Raw genomic sequence first — 17614 nt, 5'->3', positions numbered from 1 at the left:
ACTAGTTTTGGTAAAACTTTAACTCTCGCTAACAAAAGTACACTATTGTATATTCTCTCGTATGTTTTCTCCTCCTTCAAGTCGGTTTTGTTTGAACGTGGCGCTACAAAATATAATAGAAACAGTTCTTAGTTCAAACTCAAGGTGATAAAATTGGCGTTGCGTTCTAAAATGTAAGAACTCTAGTATATACTTTATATGGTTTGTTTGTTGTGAGAATTATATTTTTCTACCTACCTATCGCCCTCTCTCTCTGTTTGATATATTATATAGTAATTCACATGTAAAAATAAACCGAAAAAATCATATGAACATGTATCTGATTTTCGATCGCTACGGAACTGAAGCGGGTTGAAGACTACACATCCGTCGATGATTATGAAGACAAGTGTGAATATTACTTACCGAGATGCTGTGTAGGCGCTATGATGGACAGAATAATAGTGGTACAGATGACCATTAATATATATACAGGGAGAGAGAACCGGTTAAAAAATTAGAATAACACCACTGGCTATTTATATAAAACACTTGTTATACTGAATAGTCCAAAATTTAAAATACCAATGGAAGTCCGTTGGATGCTACGCACTGAGTTAGTTTATATAATTGTATCAGGTAAGGATTGATGTGATGTACTGTACAAATATGTTGAAAATTGAACTAAGTGAAATGTTGAAAATTGAATTAAGTGAAAAATTAATAGTCTTTGTTTTAATGAATATCATTAAATCTTCTGTCTCATATCTTTGGCTCACGTAGTTGGTTGGATTGAAGATTAAACTTTCTTTCAGCACCAATGCTATTTGAGACGTGGATACGTATTTTAAGGTGGAATCCGAACCATCTTGATGCGTTCAAATTTTTCAAAACTCTCCTAGTGGGAATCAAACTCGGGACCTCGTGCGCCGCAAGCCTAGGAGACCCTAGGAGAGTTTGGATATATAGTACATAATTTATAACAGTATTTTCAACTACTGTTTTTAGTGCTGAAATACCTTAAGTCGGAAAATAAAGAACCTCTTTGTTTACAGGTGAAAGGCATGAAAAAATTAGAGAACTTTATAAAACGTGAAGAAGAATTGGAGATTTGGAGAGAGCATGCAACGCCAGAGGATATTGAATACTATGAATGTCAATTGGAATTACAGCAGGAATTATTGAAGAGCTACAACCAGGTTGAAAGGATAATAGGTAATGCTTTCTTGTATTCGCGTTTGATCTTTCTTTAATATTCTTACTGTTTTCCTATTCTCTAATATAAACCTGATTGACTTTTGTTCATTGTTATACTAAGAGCTCCTGCTATTAGTAATCTATTTTCACACAAAATCTTTACATAATTCATATTCTTCAAAGAGTCACAGGACTGATGAGCCCGTATATTTTTCAGTAAATCAGCAGCTAACAAGTACATTTTTAGTAATCAGATGGGGTGTAATTAGTATTAACGTCGCTGTGGCTTACTATATCCATTGCCTTCCTATCCTTTTCAAAACTACAGGCTTGTGAGGTGGTGATTAGAAGAGTGAAATTGTCGAGTATGAACAAAAAATTAGACACATCGATCTTTTTCTCTCCCTCTCTCTCTCTCTCTCATTCTCTCTGTGTTTCATTTCTTTTTCCTATACGAATATAATTATCATTTCACTGTTAAAATCGATAGTATTTCATTTCTGTGAGCAACATAGATGTTATCTCTCACACGACGAAATTCTAATCATTTACTTCAACAAAGGAAGAGTACGTAAAATTCCTAAGATTTCATTCACAAAATTAAAAGAAAGGAAAAAAAATTGGCAGAAGACTAAAATCATCTAGAGGAGAATCGAACCCAAATATTACTTTTTTTTTTATTATACGCTCATTTTTATATTTACAGATTCAATGGCCAAGCAGTCGGAGGCGCAGTCCGAATGTAAGTTCACTTTACATAGAAACTTCATTTTCACCTTATTCACTACCTTTGGGAATCCTTTTCTTCCGTCTTATTTAGAATTATTTGAAAACATGTTTGTCCATTACTTCACTCTAAATACAGTAGTTCCTTGCATAGATGTTTCCAAATGATTGTGCTTACTTCGAAAATTGCGCCGAAACAAGTTAAAGTATTCTTTTAAGTTACTCTATTTAAAAGCTTCATCATCGAAGTTCAGGTGCCTGATATTAAAGAAAGTTTTACTTTTACATTCATGCATTTATACTGATGGATTTGATTCAAATTTGGCTTCGATCACTCAATTACTCATGGTCGAATACATTTAAATTTGAAACGGGACTGCGACCTTGAATAACTGGTGTACTTTCTCAAGTATATTTGTACAATTACCAGTTATTACTAATCTGTGTTTTACTCCTCTTTTCTCCTGGCTATCTTTTTCCCTTCATGTTACAAGACTACTTTTGATGTATCAGTCACTCATGGATACGTTTAACGGATAAAATGTACCAATTTTCACTAAATATCATTAAACCAAGGATGAAATTAGTCATTCTTATGTATAGAAAAGTATTCGCCCTGAAGAATATGTTCTTCGAGATATATTTCCCTTAACGACTGTAGAAACTAATGAAGAAAATAAGAATGAGTATATATTTAAGTTTAATAATATACTCAGGCTTTTCTTATTCTTTGGAATAATAAACTCCTAATATGCAACAATATTGTTCTATATAAATAGATATAAACACTAACAATATTGGGGAGAATAATGGTAATTTAAAAAGTATTTTTCTTTTGAAATAAATGTTGTCTTTTCCTTGCAGCGGAGTTTAAAAAACCGGATGGACCTCATCCTGACTATTATGTAAAATGGGAAAGTCTTCCGTATGCAGAAGCAACATGGGAAGATGGTTCACTGATTGTAAAGAAATGGCCAAATAAAATTAAAGAGTTCAGGGAAAGAGAAGAGTCAAAAAGAACGCCTTCCAAATTATGCAAAGCTTTAAAAAGTAGACCAAAATTTATTCCTCTGAAACATCAACCATCATACATAGGCAAAAATACTGTAAGTGTAATAATAATAATAATAATAATAATAATAATAGTAATAGTGAACTGCATTGCAGTGTAATAATGATAGTGTCTGATATATTTTGTTAAAATGAAACACGTTTACTTACCCTATTGTGTGCTTTAGTTGTATTTTCTTGGTATAATTTCAACGGTCAGCTTCAAAATTAAATATACTGGTGTCAAAAATCCGTATGTTATACTCAGATTAGATCTCTTGTAACAAAACACTAAAATCCAGAGTCACTATTTGTAACTTGTTGTTCTTCTTGAAAATCCCTGCAGAAAACTTGAAATAAGTACTAAAAATCGCAGAATCTTGATCCTTAGTGTTAACGGTAGAATGTTACAATTGGGCAACAAAGTTGCAACTAATTGACACATGTATGAACAAAAAAGAAAAGTACAGAATATAGATTGTCGTGATTGTTAATTTAAATAGATATTCTGTGTTACAAAATGTATTGAATGCATGTGTGAAATGCAATTACATATGGCCCCGCATAGCGTAGTTGCTAACGCTCTTGCCTTTGGTTTAGGTAGTCCCGAGTTCGATTCCCGGTGAGACCACTCGGTCGAAAAAGTGTAAACAGCTTTTTTCAGTCATCCTGAGTTTTCCTCATTTACACCAGGCAAATGCCGGGATGATACCTATAATACAGGTCCCAGGCCGCTTCCTTGCTTTTCTACTGCCCTAAATAGTGTGCTTGCCGAGGGACATCATTCCTCGTATTTGACGGGCTTAAGGCCATAAATGTCGGTAATGCCCAGAAATCTGTATAGGCGATTCTAATAAATAATTTATTACACTGTATCTCTTATATTTTCCTTTGTTCTGGTTTTGTAGTGCTCTTTGTTATGCCAGTGCATGAACCATCACATTGACGAATAGCATGATAGACGGCATGTATGGTGTTGTTAACAGAATAATTTTGTAATCTGTGAAATGAAACCAGAGTGTACGATATTGTTAACAGAACAGAATAAACTCGCTTTAAAAATAAACGCTTACAACGCTGGGCTGTAGCTAAAGAACCTAACTTGTCTGCTGTAAGTCTGTGAAATAGAGTTAAGGAAGCTATATGTTTTTCTTCTACCTAGTCTAAACACAACTATGACAGTGAAACACTTGTAGAGAGGTTGTTTTCAGCTCGAGCTCACATTATTTAATTATGTATTACCTAATGTGTTGAATAATTTCAATTTTGTCAGCTGTTTTCCTTCGTACTAGTACCAGTTTTTTAACTGTTGTACTTGACGTATTCTTACTAGTTCTGTCTTAATGTTCTTGTTTACACACAACGTATCAAATAGAAAAATTACCAGTTTTTTCGGTTTGCGTCAATCATTAAATGAAAGTTAATGCAAATAATATCGATTTAAATATCTAAATATCACATAATAAAATTTTGAATTTGTTTTTATATGTTGTGTTGCACATATATGTTGTCTTCATACAACGATGAAGTGAAATTGTAGATTCAACTTTTAATATAAAAGGTTCAGGATGTCGCTTTCCAGATCCTTTTGATGTGGTTTCCTGAATGTAGAAGGTAAAATAATATTCTATTGCCTAGATTGTAGATGACTTAATTCCATCATAGTTTCTTAATGACTTAATCATAGTTTCAACACATTAGTGAGCATACACAAAACTGTGGATGACGGATATACAGTAAAAATAGCTCCAATCATATGAAAAGTACACACGTATATGAAGGCATCTATAAGGCAACACTGACAACACAGGAGACATTTATACTTTGGGTCACAGACATGATTAATGAAAAGGATTCTAAACGCCAGATTCAGATATAAAAGGTTCGGCATATATCTCGCTCGAACTATTAAACACCAAGGCTGCTTCCTTCCATAAGATCACCGTGACGACGTAAACCATACATCAACCTGGTTAGGTGCAGATGCTAATTTATAAACATTTCCTGTACTTAGCTCATATATCGTATTTAGTATAATACAATCTAATCTCGACGTCATCATACTCACGTTCTAGTAAAAATACACAATAGTTAACTGAATTGATAATAAATTATTTAGTACAGGCACCTACAGTGATAGTATAAAGGATTAGAGCATATCGTTATGTGAGGTTTTAGCAGTTGGGGACCCCTAGACTTAATTTACTCGAACATAGTTTCACTTATGTTACTCATGTCGAACTATTCTTTTAATATTTTAATAACAACATTTGATTGCACTGAAAAGGTTTAAGTAACTTACAGCATGTATTTTTCTTCTAAAATTCAATTAACTTTCGACATCTTTTGACATATCTCGTTTTTCGTTTCTACTGTTTTTACGTTTTTCTACTATTTTTTCAACAAACTAACTTGTACATCTCTGTAACATCCATTCTTTTTTTCTACAACATTAATTAAATTTTAGATATATATCTTTCCAGAGCGATTTCACATTTCATGTGTTATACATTTTAAATTACAATAATTATTGATTTACTAGTCTTAGTTGCAAATAAAATAACTTATTAAGATTAATAGGAATATTTAAATCTAAGTGAGGCCGAATTATATAATAAATTATAGCAAATAACCTCTGATAAGAATTATAAAAATAATTGTATTATCGTATATCTCCGGGAGGGAGCTACTCAAGGAGATGTCAGTGTTTATTTCTCTGTACGGAACAAATCTAAAATGTGGTCCGTTACATATAATCATTACTTTCGTCCCTTGAATCTTATTTGTAGAAAGGCATTTGATTAATAAACTAAATGCATTTTTACAAATAAGACTCGAAGAATGAAAATACGACAAGAAGTCCAATTTTTTCGTAAACTTGGTACAGTATGGGACAAGAATAAACGACTAAAAATGCCATTAAAACTAATATTGTTTATCCTTGTCCCGTACTTTACATCGTCTGGGAACTCTGCTTGAGTATTGAGCTTGGTGCAATATTAACGTAACGTTGTAACAGACCCTATGAGTTACAAGGAGTTCTTATGCATTTTTGTCATGTGCTCACCATGATACTATTTTTAAATATATAAATTTATTTTCCGTAGGATTTGGAGTTGCGAGATTACCAGTTAGATGGTCTTAATTGGTTAGTACACTCGTGGTGTAAAGAGAATTCCGCAATTCTTGCAGATGAAATGGGTCTTGGAAAGACAATACAGGTAAATAAGTTGGATTGTTAGCGTGTTTCTTATATCGATAATTCTTTGTGATCTTGTATTTTTTGATGATCTAATGTGATGAATAGTACATTACAATCGCAGGCCGCACCTGAAGATATTGAATTAGTTGCTTAATGTGAAAGAATTTTCTGTTATTAACTTCGAATAGTGCAATATAAAAATATGAACAGTGAAGAAAGCTAATATGTTGGTTTACGTTAGTACGTTGCTTTTTAAAAAAGAATGTAAAAATATCGTTAGTTTTGCTTTCGGGACACAAATACAAGTAGAAGGGAAAAATTATTCAAAATATTGATGTATGTGTAGAAGGATGAAGGGATATAGTAACATAATTCACAATTTGTTGGTAATTTGGCCATGTGTTTGATTATGATGTCATCCTGTTTTGACACGTAGTATTTATTGAAGTTTTAACATTGCGATGAATACTAAATGAAGTCTAATGAATTTCATAGTGTAATATCCCACGATTAGGCTTTGTGTGCTACAGGAGGTGGATAATAAAGATAATGATTGTGAAAACGGTGGTGTGTTTTTAAATATGTAAAGTGAAGCTAGTATGAGACGAGAAAACTTACGGACACTGGATTGCTTACCATAAACTAACATGTCTTGGTATCGTCCCAGAATGAACCCTTTTCACCAGGGGCAAACGGTGAGCTTCCGTACCAGGCCTACTGCGTAGCAGAGGATGATAAAAAATGAATAATTTAATATGTATTTACAATTAATCTGACTCCACTCTTTACTTTTATAATAGTTACTTAAACTGTAGTAGTTAGCATCTCGATGTGCATTAAAAAAAATAAATAAATAAAAACGTCCACTTGCTTTTTATTTAAAAGTTGATTAGTTCTGCGCTTGAGTAAGAAATCTGACAGATAACCTTACAGTATAGACTTGAACAAGACAAAAAGAGTTTTCCAGTGATCAGAAGCTTAGCTTCATTGCCTTCGGTTTCGTGATCTGTTTGCCTACAGGATAGAAATAGTGAACATAATTAACTAATGAAAGGAAACAAGAATCCATTTTATTTTGGAAAAGACTGACTGTACGAAACAACACACACACACACACACAAAATGTTTCCTTTTAATGATTGTAATTATATTGCTTAAGTATGAATAAGATAAGGTATGAATATAAAATGTTCAACGAGTTTTCTTTCTATTTCAGACGATATGTTTGCTCTATTATTTGTTCCATACCCATCAACTCTATGGTCCATTCCTTCTCGTTGTCCCGCTCTCTACAATGACATCTTGGCAAAGAGAATTCGTTCAATGGGCACCAGAAATGAACGTTGTTACATATTTAGGCGATGTGAATTCTCGAAACATTGTAAGTATACATTAAGTGAGTATAATAATAAGTTCATAAGTTCTATTATAGTCAGATTTGTGAACTTAGTTATTACAGTTAAACTCACATTAAGCTTGACCTCATTTCTGTAGGATTTATCATATCCTATTAAACGTAATTATAATTTTTGTGTAAGCAAAAATTTGATACATAGAGAGGAATATGGTGGCCAACATAGGTTTCATCTTCACGAAAAATTGGCATGGGATTATTTTTTTAAAAAAAGTTCTTATCTTATGGCATTTTAATATATATATATATTATCATCATTCAGTTAATTCAGTTCCTTATATCAGTCGTTGACAGTCTTGGCTTGTTGCTATAAAATTGTAACTCTTAATACTAAATTTACTCGACCGATTTCGAATTAAGGTTCTGTCACTCATACGCATACTGGTTTATTCACAACCTCATTTCAATGCATTTTAAATACATATTTTGATCAAAATCAACCCTTTATATTCTGGCACTATTTCAAATTACATCAATAAAAAGTCTCTTTGCAGAATGAATATTTTTTAGATGTGTGATGTTACTCCCAAATTATCATTGAACGTTTATTTGTAACCAGGAATAATTCTTAATAATTTTGAGAATTCAAACTCTTAATTAATACATTACTTGAAGTTCGTAACTTTAAGTATCTTTGATTGTATTGACATATTCAGAACTTATTATAAAATTTAATTTTACACATTTGTTTCAGATTAGACAATATGAATGGTGCTACGCGAGTTCCAAGAGACTGAAATTTAACGCAATTTTGACAACATACGAAATAGTATTGAAGGATAAAGCATTCCTTGGAAGTTTGAGCTGGGCTATGTTGGTAGTTGACGAGGCGCATCGATTGAAGAATGATGACTCATTGCTCTATAAGGCTTTGATGGAATTTGAAACAAATCATAGACTTTTAATTACGGGAACACCGTTGCAGAACAGCTTGAAAGAGCTTTGGAGCTTATTACATTTTATTATGTCAAAAAGGTAGTTTTCCTTGCTCTACATTAGCATATTTTTGGAATATTTAATGGTAGAAATATGGACTGATTATACAAGTAAAACATTTTGTTTGTGTAACTGATACCAAAGATATTAGCTTTTAGGTGGTGGAGGAATATCACAAGTTGAATATTAAGCTTTAAAGTGGTAGGAAAATTTGGGAATTATTCTAGGAAAATCTGGGAATTATTAGAATAGGTAGGGAGACCCTATCTTGATAAACAGAATTAAATTTGAAATTGGAGAAACATTTGTTGATAGATAAAATTTTACTTTGCTTTCAACTGTTCCAGTTCCTGCTCTCTCCTCTGGTCTAATATACTGTATTAGCCTGAATATATACGATACCTAATATAATACTTCACCAAGTTTTGGACATGATTTTAATGGCAAAATAAAAATACTCATCATAAAATATTACACTTACACATTGAAAATATTATGTAACGGAAAATTACCAATTTTTAAGATTCGGAAAGCCGTGTACACGATTTGGTAAGCTCTTTTTAAGATGTAAATCCTAGTTCTTTACTCCACCGTCTGAAGGTTTTCACTTTCTCTACAATCCTGCGTTACTTTTTTTTTCTCAAGTGGCTATGGTATGGTTTTAACAAAACTGTTTCTATATTAAGAATATCAGTACTATATTTGGGCCAATACGGTATATTGTGTACTATTTATATTGTGAATTCTGCTTTGCCCACTATTTATTCACATGAATCTTAGATATTGATCTGACAGTTAGTTTGTCTCGTCATGTATGCTAGTTGACTTGTGGAATAACATGATGTTGTCGACGAGGAATTTTTTGTTTACTATTTCCTGCACTTTCTTCCATCTGACAGCGATGTTTATACAGGGTGTCTATCGGTCACGAAAGTCATGAAATCAGAAAACGGTCATGAAATTTAGCTTTTGGGTCACGATTTTTGTTATTTGTACAAATATAAGTATATACTGGAAAATTTCTATAAAACGTCAACATTCACCACTAAAAATGTCTGTGATCGACTTGAGACGCTACCAAATCGCAATGAAAGCACGCTTGTTTCGCTTGCATGAAAATTCGGTCCAATTCGCACCCAAATTCGCTTTTGATTTTGAAATTTTAGTACACACCATGTTATAGATCAAAAAACGTTCATACTTACTAACATATTATATATGTAATCTTCAAGGAAATAATGTATTTTATATATATATATATTCGTTCTCTCTCTCTCTCTATAGGTTTTCTTCATGGGAAGAGTTTGAAAAGGAGCATGAAAATGCAGCTCAAAGAGGTTATGCCAAGTTACATAAACAGTTAGAACCTTTTATTCTGAGACGTGTGAAAAAGGACGTGGAAAAATCTCTTCCAGCAAAGGTATGATCTTTTTGTGAACACAAACGAATGAATTTCTCTTAATATGTTGCCTCCGTAGCTTGTACCATCCAAGCAAGGATGAATGTCGTATTCAATGATAGAAATACGAGAATTATGTATCTTACTCGTATAAGAATTCCACACTATTATGTTAAATTTCGAGACTGAACAAAGGAAGTGAATATAATTTTAGGTGCATAATATTAGTTAGCTTACGAAATAACTATCATTGGAAATTGGAAATTTCTTGCTATTTGGTGCATTTAGTTTGAACGGATAAACAAAATTAGTCAAGTAAGTTGTGGTTATATTTAACCCGTAAGTGCTCGCGTGGGGTCTCCTGGACCCCCAGCAAGTTTCCTTAGTGATTTTATTGAAAATGGAATTGGTTATACTGCTGCCACTTACAGTACCTTCCTGAGAAACATCAATATTTTGCCTTTTATTAATTTCTGAGTCAATAAAAGAAAGGTTATAAGGTATGTCTCTAGCAATTCTCACCGCAATATTTTAATTAACAGCTAAAAAAATAACAAAAAAATATGGGGTCTGTGGCACCCCCACGCGAGTACTTACGTTATAAAAAATGGCGCGACTACTTACGGATTAAAGAAAAGAGTAATTGGTAAATCCAAAAGGAGTGTTGCTATATTCGCTATTAATACGACAATCGTGTATTCTGTGTAATGTACATACATCGTCTACACCTAATAATTTTGATAATAGTATATGAAAATAAATTGTTTGTAAGTACATCATTTACTACATATCAATTATTTGTCTGTTCCCCAGGTTGAACAAATTCTACGCGTGGAAATGACATCTCTGCAAAAGCAATATTACAAATGGATTCTAACGAAAAACTACATTGCATTAAGGAAAGGCAATAAGGGTTCAACGACTTCATTTCTTAATATAGTGGTTGAATTAAAGAAATGTTGCAATCATTCATTCCTTATTAAGCCTCCGGAACTGGAGCAAAGGCCGCCTCAGGAAGAGCAAATACAAGTAAGTCAAATAGTTGTTTTTAAGTGATAATTGGATGTTATCTGAAAGCTAAAATGACTATATGTATATATAATGTGTTCTGTTTGAAATTAGCTCTTCTCAAAATTGCGAGGTTCATTTCGAAGGTAATGCCTCCTAATTTTATTTATTTGTGTGTGTGTTTGTGTTGCTTCTTGCTAATATCTTAAGATTTTCATTCTCGTTTTACAAATAGCAGCAGTCAGCCAAAATTATATCTAACGGAGGTACGTACGAAACAGAGGTGTGGTATTGAGTTCCTGATTGTTGAACAAATTGCACCCATTGACATTCATCACCGATTGCTGAAGCTATACGAAGACGATACAGAGGATGTGAGTATAGTAAGGCGATGGGTAGTGCATTTCAGAAGTAGTGTAAAGGATTTGCACGACAAGCAACGGCCCGGGGATCCCTGCTCAGCTCGCAATGAACATCGTTTCGATAAACTCATCTGTGCTAATCGACGGATTACAACCGAGGAAATATGTACACAGCTGAATGTCGGCTGTAATGTCATGAGAAAGATGTTTGATAACTATGTTACTGCAAAGTTTGTGCGAGGGTTTGTCCCGAGAATACTTACAGACAGGCATAAAACTTAATGGATTGACATGCGTCGAGACCTACTGGACCAGTAGTACGATGCCGTGGCTTGTTGTGCACATATCTTTCATCTCTTGTGTAACACATTATTCATCGCCTTATACTGTACTTACATCTGTTGTATCTTCCCGTAGACCTTCAGCAAGTGGTGTCGCTGAATACCAGTGGATGCAATTTGTTCAAAAGTCAGGAGCTCAATAACACACCTGTTTCGTACTCACACTATTTCAGATGTCACTTTGTTTAATTGCTGCTCTGCTGCTGTCAGTCAAAAGGGAACGAAAATAACCAGATATTGGTAGGAAGGTTTTACCTCTCCTACAGCGCCAACAACACTCACCTTGGACGTTATAATGTCCGAGGTAGGTTTTGCATATACATATACATACATATAATACTGTTTCGCACACTTATAATGTGATTGTTTGAATACTCTGCTAAAAAAATCTTTTTCCACAACCAAATTATTCATTGTCTTATAAAAGTGCATTCTCTTTTTGTTTCGATTAACATACAAAATTTAAATTCCCTGATACTTGGGTCATTTGAAAAGTTCTCGGAGAAATGTTATTCAAAACAATAATATATCTTTCGAAAAATTGTGTTTATTTATTTATTTATTTTTTTTAACATAAATCTTCCTTAACCATGTACACGTGGTCCAACGATGTTCTAAATAAACCTTTTATCAATTGCGGAAACAGATTCTTCCAGGCCTTCAAAATACTCCTTCACTGATTATTTAATCTCATCGCCCGAAGAAAATCCATGTCCACCAAGGGAAGAGATATTTTCAGTTTCGGGAAGAGATGTTAGTCTGATGGAGCCAAATCTGGTGGATCAATCGGGTATGGCGGTGAATCATACCTCAACTCATTAATTTTGGCCATTTCAACTATACTTGTGTGGTAGCATTGTCGTGGTGTAAAGTATGTTTCATCTTCGGTAAACCCGGTCTTTTATTCTGTTATTATTTCTTATAGTTGGTCAAAAAGCGATGATTGTTTTATCAGTTGAAAAATAGTCAGTGAGTATAGATTAAACATTCGGAAAAACTGAATCCATAAGTACTAAACGAAATTAGTAAAAAAATACTGAATCTGAGCGGCAGATATCAAAGGGTATAAGAATTAGAAGGATCTAAAGCTAACATTGTAATCTATGGAAATCTTATTTGCACGTTAGTCTCAAACTTCCACAAGTCCTTCCCACTGGTCTAGTGGCTAGCGCTTGAGCCTTTGGTTCACGTCATCTCCGGCGATTCCCGGTGGGGAACATACAATTTTAAATAATCCAGTTTCATTAATCATGCATCCCCTTTAACCTAAAGGGCATAATCGATGGCGTTAAACTAAGAAATTTCACTTCTTTTGGAACTTCTACACACACCGGCAAAGGCCCAGAAGACTGGTTTTGCACAGTTAGAATGGGAGAGAGACGAGGACAAACATTCATACATAGAGGAATACCGCGTCCCCGCCAAATCACATTGTTTCTCACCCTCACTCTCGCTTTCACTTATGTGAAAAGATATTACAAAACACAAAAATCCCTTTCATTTGACAATTCTGGGATTTTCGTAACAAAAAAGTAAAGAGGGGAAATATTATATACACTCTTTTGAATCATTGCACATAATATGTGGAACACTAGTTAATACAGGGTGTCCGTAAAGTTACTGTGGACTACGAACGCATGCTTCTATGTAAGTAATGTATGACTTTTAAATCAAATTGCTTCTATATATGTTCTAAGAAAGCTCTTTGCTATACTAGCTTGCAGAAGTATATGCAGACATGTTTGTACTTTCAATGAGATCCGTTTTTGACACTTTTCGTGCAAAACATTTCAAAACGGTATTATTTTAGAGCACGGAAACTTTTTTTTTGTATATCCTGTATAATGAAATCAAAAGCGTGTAGAAGTGAATAAAATAATAATAATCTAAATCTAAGTAGTGAAATGAGTGAGAGATGGTGTAATAGTAAAATCACAGGTGTTTCTGGATGGAAATCCATTTTGAATATGAACATTTAGTGTAATTTCTGGTATTAGCTTGTATGTTGGTACTGTGAGCGATATTGTATCATCTTATGGGTGTTTTTTGTTACAGAGGCTTATTCGAGGATCTGGTAAGCTGGTATTATTAGACAAGCTTTTAGTCCGTCTTCGGGAAACAGGCCATCGGGTACTTATCTTTTCTCAAATGGTCCGGATGTTGGATATTCTTGGGGAGTATTTGCAGCTGAGGCATTTTCCGTTCCAACGACTAGATGGTGGTATTAAAGGAGAATTACGGAAGCAAGCCTTGGACCATTTTAATTCTGAAGGATCTCAAGTATGTTGTGTGCTACTAATTCAATTACAAAACCTAAGAGTTGAATTTTGTTTAAAATTTAAAAATAAGATAAATTCCTTCATTATACTATCACCATCATCATATATCAGTTGTTCCAACACAATATCTAAGTAGTTGATGATAGTAAATTTATCTTTATAATATTGTCCTTGTCTTTCGTTTCATTAATAACAGTATCAAAATAGAATATTAGAGTGGCAACGGAAGATCAAAACAGAAAAAAAAAAGGCAGTAAGGCAGTAGCGGTAAAATCAAATTGTAGTGGAACATTTACCCCATTTTGATCTCCCGTAGCGATTTCAGACACCTTATTTTAACCGTGTATTTGGTAAAGTTGCGAATTCGTTGAGAATGATAAGCTAAGGAAGGTGTTATGATGTGTTTAGGTAATGGTTAAATAAATAATGTATAAAACAATTTCATTATCTGCCAGCTCTATCTTTTAGAAATTTGAACCCAACGTAAGCATAAGAAACTAAAATTCATATCCATATTAAGATAAATTTACGTAAATATTTACTTTTGGTAGGTTTTTTTTAAATCGTAACATTCCCTAATTTACGATGTCTATAAAAGATAGTCGTCGCTAATCAATATTCAGATAAGGTAAAATGTTTTTCTGCAAAAGAGGAAAGAACAATAGTAACCTTAATATTTCATGGAAGACTCATTCGCTGTATTTGTAGTGTCTTTTAACAGATACGAAAAGTTGCCCTTTGATTATTGTCGGAATTGTCTCAGCAGTTAGCACTTGTTGCTTGTTTTGTGAACCTTTGATATTGTAGTGGTACACCTTTGTCTACAATTTTATAAAAACTTTACAATAAATGACTCATAAATATATATCGTATTCTTTCTATGTTGATATTCTAGTTAGGAGACATACTATGAACTTCATAGATAATGTAAAGAAATTGTATTAGAGCTTTGTATAGATATAAAGTGAGTTTCGTTTCATAGTGTGAAACTACGGTAGATTTCCAAACTATGCGAAATCAATACCCAAACTTAAAGTAGTATATCTATAACTACTGGTTGCAGTAGAATCAAAGGTAGAACCTGTTCCTTGAATGCTGAATCCGTATCAAAAAGCCATTCCTCACTTTCCCTTACTGCTTCTTTCTATAGCGATAAAAGTTGAAATTTGAAATCGGTAATTTGAAACACTTCGAGTTTGAATAGAGGGTTTAGAGAAGAGGTAAAACCTATTCTCAGGACGCTGAATCGATTGCAAAACAGCGTTTCTCGATATCTCTTACAGCTTTCGTTGTATAGAAATCAATATTGAAAACAGAAGTAGTAGTAAATTTCAACCACTTCTGATTACGGTATCGTGTTGCGGATAGAGGTGATATGTTTTCTTGAGATGAAGAATCCATTACACAAAAACGCTTGTCGCTATTTATTACCATTTTTATTTTTATTCTCTGGCGACAAATGTTGAAAACGGAAATGATTAACTTGAATTATTTACGGTTTGAATAGAAGGTTAACATAGGAAGTGGAATCTATTCTTGAGACGCTGAATCGATAATAAAATAATAATAATAGTAATAATCATAATAATAATAAAGCTTCTCGCTATTTTTTTACAATTTTTGCTTTATGGTAATCAGTATTAATTTGAACTACTTCCGGTTTTGATAGAATGCTGCGGATAGTCGTGATATGTTATTTTGAGACGCTGAATCGTTTTAAAAAAGGCTTCTCTCTGTGTGTTATCGTTTTCGTTCTATGTCGATAAACGTTGAAACCGGAAATGGCTAATTTGAACCACTGTCTGTTTGAATAGCGAGTTAACGGAGAAGGCGTAATCTATTCTTGGGACGCTGAATCGATTGCAAAAATCCACTTCCTGACATCATGGACAAAGCTGTTCTATAAGAATTCCGACACTCATGCATAGCATAGTTTGGAAGTCTAATAAAAACGCGTACTTAATACTCCATTTGTTTGTACTGAATTAATTGTGATGATTCAGGTTGTTGCCAAACTTTCTTTTCTTTGTTTTTCTAAAGACAGAAGACGCAGTGGAAAAAAAATGCAATAAGGTACAATTGTAAAAGGACGCATGGAAAAATAAATAAAAGCCGAGAAATCGCATATCATCTATTAATAATATATGCAACTACAGAATCTATATACGAATAAAAATGAATGTTACGATGTTTGACATTTAGTTCCTCGTAAATCAGTGTACCGATTTTGATCATTTTTGGTTCATGATTGCAACCTTTTGTACATTTCCGTCAAGGGGGAAAGGGAATGGGGAAAGGTGTAAAAATAATCGAACATGACCGATATTATTGTTCAGTCCTTAGTTTCTGGAATCACTGAAATGAATAATAAGTCCTAATTGATCTCCCATGCTTATTCTAAGGAGGGGTTCAGATACTTTCTATAAATCTATTCTCCTCATGCGAAAAACGGGGATTATAGCTAGTTTCACAAAATTCATAGTATTTTGTTCGTAAATGCCACATAAGGAACGAAGTGGTTACTGACCATAAGGAACATACATTCTACCATATTATTAGCGTTTAACGAAAAAAAATATATCCAAAGATGAGACACATACTAATTGATAGATCTTACTGAGATCTTGAACAAAATGATATATGCGTCAGTGTAAAAGCTCGTGCGTAGTTTTCGAGAAAATTGAATTATTTTCGAACCTAAAAATTGATGCTGAATGAGAACCACACCATCTATTAAGATGAGACTGACACTGTGATATACCCTCAAGCTTTTCATTATGACACGAGGGAGCTGATAGTACGTAGTATTGTTAATGAGATATAACTCAAAATTATGAGAACTCTTATTATTTAATTTCTATTTAGCAAAAATATTACCCAAAAGATAAGACATACATCAGTCAATATATCGCATCGAGCCAAACAAAATAACATGCTTAAGAATAAATTCTGATACGTAGTTTCCGAGAAAATTGACAAACACGAACTTTTATGGCGCTGTAATGTATGCCGTGTTGCCAATAATAATTGATACTTTTGCTGGATAAGATATTTTAAACAACTTCAGCGGTTCCTTGATGTTGGGTTCGTTAAAAGATCGCTTGAGAGAAGGTCGTCCACGAATGCAAGAACTCCAGAAGCTGTTAAAGAAGTGGCGGAGCGTGTGAGAAGAAATCTCATATGGAAACAGGCAGTTATTGCTCGTCCTCCAAGCGGACGAAGTCCAGTCAGGGACGATCTTTGTTTTCGAGCTTACCGACGATCATCAGGATACACTGACGTCGCGTCTAAAGACATGAAAGAAGCATGAATGTAAACGCCTGCTCTAGTGGTACGCGAACAATGGATACAGAGACAAAATAATGCCTCATCATTATTTCTGGAAGCCAGCGACCATTTTCCAAAAATCCAGAGGCCGTCATCCCGCATCAGCCACGATGTGGTGGGGAGTGAGCTATGCTAGCACCACATGTATTCATTTTCGTGAATAGGCATGAAATGTCCTCTGCAATACTTCTTCTTGGAATACCTTCAGCTTCTGCTCATCTCTACAAGTTACCTACCAGTTTGTTTTGTACAGAGCCAACATGCATTTTCCATCATTAATTTACTTCCATTTACTCAGTCATTTTGTTCTTATTTCTTACAATTATGTCTCAATATTTAAGTTTATTCATCATTACATCCTCATCTACGCTATTATTATTATCGATTTCGATGT

General features: G+C 33.6%; 1 protein-coding gene across 4 annotated transcripts in view; it reads left to right on the top strand.

Moving 5' to 3' along the window:
• Chd1 (chromodomain-helicase-DNA-binding protein 1) overlaps positions 1-17614 on the top strand; it is a 120014-nt gene that overhangs the window by 59888 nt on the left and 42512 nt on the right. For 3 of the 4 annotated variants that reach the window (XM_081745660.1, XM_081745664.1, XM_081745656.1), the window contains exons 8-16: positions 1035-1194; positions 1883-1918; positions 2767-3008; positions 6060-6173; positions 7371-7535; positions 8263-8543; positions 9789-9924; positions 10717-10932; positions 13670-13894. In XM_081745660.1, coding sequence (XP_081601786.1) covers positions 1035-1194; positions 1883-1918; positions 2767-3008; positions 6060-6173; positions 7371-7535; positions 8263-8543; positions 9789-9924; positions 10717-10932; positions 13670-13894 — 1575 coding nt within the window. The remainder of the gene's footprint in view (positions 1-1034; positions 1195-1882; positions 1919-2766; positions 3009-6059; positions 6174-7370; positions 7536-8262; positions 8544-9788; positions 9925-10716; positions 10933-13669; positions 13895-17614) is intronic. The other variant, XM_081745662.1, reaches the window with a different exon arrangement.

The sequence above is a fragment of the Thermobia domestica genome, chromosome 2 (assembly GCF_964235325.1).
Source record: "Thermobia domestica chromosome 2, izTheDome1.hap1.1, whole genome shotgun sequence".
NCBI classification, from domain to species: domain Eukaryota; kingdom Metazoa; phylum Arthropoda; class Insecta; order Zygentoma; family Lepismatidae; genus Thermobia; species Thermobia domestica.
The sequence above is the reverse complement of the archived record's forward strand: the minus strand, read 5'-3'. Positions and strand labels throughout refer to the sequence as shown.